General features: G+C 35.7%; 1 protein-coding gene across 1 annotated transcript in view; it reads right to left on the reverse strand.

Annotated features, from left to right (window-relative positions):
• Positions 1 to 1,693: 1,693 nt before the first annotated feature.
• SLC44A5 (solute carrier family 44 member 5) overlaps positions 1,694 to 3,865 on the reverse strand; it is a 102,144-nt gene continuing 99,972 nt past the window's right edge. The window contains exons 13-15 of the mRNA XM_011355682.1: positions 3,005 to 3,097; positions 2,466 to 2,553; positions 1,694 to 1,960 (exon numbers count right to left, since the gene is read on the reverse strand). Coding sequence (XP_011353984.1) covers positions 1,694 to 1,960; positions 2,466 to 2,553; positions 3,005 to 3,097 — 448 coding nt within the window. The remainder of the gene's footprint in view (positions 1,961 to 2,465; positions 2,554 to 3,004; positions 3,098 to 3,865) is intronic.

Raw genomic sequence — 3,865 nt, forward strand, 5'->3', positions numbered from 1 at the left:
TTGTCTATCACCACACACCACACACCCAAATTAATTCAAATGTATTAAGGGCCTGAATTATTAAGATCTGAAACAATAAAATGCATAGAAGAAAACATAGGAACGAAACTCAAGGACCTCGGACTTAAAGAGGATTTTATGAATTTGACCTCAAAGACAAGGGAAGTAAAAGTAGAAATAAATGATTGGGACTACATCAAACTAAAAAGCTTCTGCTCAGCACAAGAAACCATCAATGAAGTAAAGAGACAATCATCCGAATGGGAAAATATATTTGTAACGCCTCCGATATAGGCCTAATATCCAAAATATACAAAGAACTCATAAGACTCAATAACAACAAAAAAACAAATGATCCAATCAAAAAATGGGCAGAGGATCTGGACACTTCTCCCTAGTGGAAATGGCCAACAAATATATGAAAAGATGCTCAACATCACTAGCTTTAGGGAAATGCTAAAACGCGACGAGATACCATCTCACACCTGTTAGAATAACTATAATCAACAGGACAAGTAATAACAATTGCTGGAGAGGATGTGGAGAAATAAGAACCCTCATACACTGCCGGTGGGACTGCAAATTGGTACAGCCACTATGGAAAACAGTATGGAGTTTCCTCAAAAACCTAAGAATTGATCTACCATATGATCCAGCAATCCCTCTACTGGATATTTACCCCAAAGACTTGAAAACTCATATCTGAAAAGATATTTGCCCACCAATGTTCATAGCAGCATTATTCATAGTGGCCAGGACGTGGAAGCAACCAAAGTGTCCTATGATAGATGATTGGCTAAAGAAACTGTGGTACATATATACAACGGAATATTACTCAGCCATAAGAAGAGATGAAATGCTGCCATTTCCAACAACCTGAGTGGACCTCGAGATAATCATGCTAAGCGAAATAAGCCAGACAGAAAAAGTTGAAAATCACATGATATCACTTATATGTGGGATATAAATCTAAAAGCAACAAATGAACAGGGCAAACAAACAGAGACTCATGGACATGGACTATAGACTAGTGGTTACCAGAGGGAAGAGGGTTGGGGAGGAGGAGATAGGTAGACAGGGTAAAGGGGATCAAATATATAGTAGCTGAAGGAAACTGGACTTTGAGTGGTAAACACACAATAGAATATACAGATGTGAAATTATAATATAATAAAAATTATATAATTGCATTAACCAACGTTACCCCAATAAACTTAATTAAAAAATGAAAAAATAAAATGATGTTATTTAAATAATTTTTATAGGTAAAAGGGATCTGCAGAAAAGGACTGACAGAAAAGAGCTTCTTACGCTCTCTTATTTAGATTGATAAAAGTCTGGAGAATTTTAAACCATGCACATGTTTTGCCATTCATCTACAAAAATATCAGTAGCCTGTCAGCATGAAATCTGAGCTGAGCAATAGAGAGAGTCAAGTTAATCCTTAATCTGTAATTTGGTGCCCTCTCTCACTTCTTCTCTCCAGTAACCTATGGCTTTGGGGATAATAAAGGCCTCAGTAGAGGTTATAAAACTGTGGCTATAAAAGCAGACGGAGCCAATGGATATTCGTGAATCTTGAATCATACTTTTGAGCTCATTGATACCTTACCATTTGAATTATAAGCACAAAATTGAATCATAAGCTCATTAAACACTACTGGGAAAATAGATGTAGGGTTCAATGTGGAACTTACCGTATGGCTCGTCCAAATGCAGTAAAAAGTGGATATGGTGGAATGTCTTCAGGTTTTTTCAAGGCCCAGTAATAAGAAGCAAAGGCACCAGCAAGGGCACACTGACCCAATGCAATGACAAAGTTTATAAGCCAGAGAAAAACGAACAGATTGAACATCTGGAGGGTATTGATGTATTGATGGTACAGGGTCTTTCCGCCATAGAAAGAAAAGATACACTGAGCTCCGGGGCAAGCTCTGGAAATTTCAGTTGTATTAAAAATCTGCACTCAAAAACAAAAAAACAAACAAAAAAAAAACCACAGATAATATAATATTAACCACTATTTCAAGATAACACCCTCTCTGCCTTCTCCTCTTCTGAAGCCCCCAGTTGCATGTCCTGTGCTTTTTCTGTGAGCTTCTCCTGTTATTTTCTATCACATTACTTTATATAATATTTTAATGAGCTCTAGAAAGTATCTCATTTTCCATCCTATGTTTATCCCTCTTTACCCCCTATAATTTCACATTTATCAGTGTCGTTGTTGACCATACCTGCTTCTCGGATATATAAGAAAAATGAGCTCAGGAAATAATAGAGCTTTCTCTCTATTCTGACCACCATTTTCAGCGTTCTGCTTAACATCCAACTCACCCTCCCCTAATCTACAATGACCTCTATCAATGCACAGGATCTCTATTTCAGGATGATTCCCACAACTGCTAGATGAAACGTAGGACAGTTCTGTATTGAAGTTAAGTAAAGAGAGAGTTTATTGTACTTACCTCTGGGTCACAGGTTTTATTTTCATGTTTACATTGCCCATCTGGGGCTATGATTTTATATATGGGTACTCCTGATGTAGCCAAGTAACTGAGTAAACTCTATTAAGGATAAATTATTTGTTGGTAAATTGAAAATAAATAGACATGAAAATAATGCAAATAACTAAAAAGTCCTTTGAGACATTAACTTTAAAAAACTTCTAACCATTTAATAATCTATTCATCTTTTAGACCCAGAGTGATATAACATGGGTCAGCTGCACTGAGAGGCCTCTTAAAAACAGCAAAATAATTAGGAGCTTTCTTAGGTTATCACCAAGGAGAAGTCTCATATGTGAAGACAAAATAAAATCTACCATATGACCTATTTGAGGGGAAATTCAATCGTTAAACTGAAATTTTTTTAGAACTTGTAAAAAAAAAAGTCAGTTATTTCTTTAGGATGTTCCTAGTCTTCCCAGGGTAAAAAACACTGAATTCTCTGTTCCTGAATAGTAGTGTGGACCCGAAGAATAAAGAAATAAATTTCCAAAGGATACACTGCTGTCACGGCCCAGTAGCTAATGCAGATTGAGAGGAGAATGAAAGTTAAAACTGGATAAACTAATGTACTAGGGACATATCCAATGGCTCTGAAATGAAATCAATAGTTGAAATTTGAAATGATCTAGTCTTATAATTTCTCAATTAAATTTTTATCTGTTAAAACCAGAAATAAGCCTTAGACTAAATTAGTTCTATGAATAGTGGTATTAACCATTGATTCTTTATGCTGATCATGCTGGCATTTTCTTAGCTGGTCATCAGTTTGTTTGTTTGTTTATTATAAGTTAGAAGCATTATTTCAATGCTCATGTTTGATTCCTGCCCAAAGTTCCCCAAACACTCTCCTTTCTTGTTTATATCTGTCTGACTCATAAAGATTTAACACAGTATAATCATAATATTTATCCCTTTTATTTAGATTCTTAGACTTTTAAAATTGCAGAGGACTTTGAAGATCATCTGATCCAATGTGAGAATTCCTCCTCAATTCAGAAATCCCTCTGTACTATCTTCAAAATATGTTCATAAGCCTCTAGTGACCACACTGAGTAGTAGGAACTTACTCTTATATGACACAGCTTATACTATGTCTTAACGATCAATGCATCAGAAAATTCTTCCTTATCTGCCTGCCTGTAACTCACATCCACTATCTTCTGGAGAAGAGATGACCACCTTTTCAACACAGCAACCCTTCAATTAACTCCTTATTCTTTTATTCTCCAGGATGATCATTCCTCTGAATTCCTCTGATACTTCCTCATAATACATGGTTTCTGAAATGTTCACTATCCTAGTTGTCCTGTTCTTAACTACTTTTGAATGATCTTTTTAGCATATGACACTGGATGAAG

This window comes from Pteropus vampyrus, unplaced genomic scaffold (genome assembly GCF_000151845.1).
Source record: "Pteropus vampyrus isolate Shadow unplaced genomic scaffold, Pvam_2.0 Scaffold22, whole genome shotgun sequence".
Taxonomy (NCBI): Eukaryota; Metazoa; Chordata; class Mammalia; order Chiroptera; family Pteropodidae; genus Pteropus; species Pteropus vampyrus.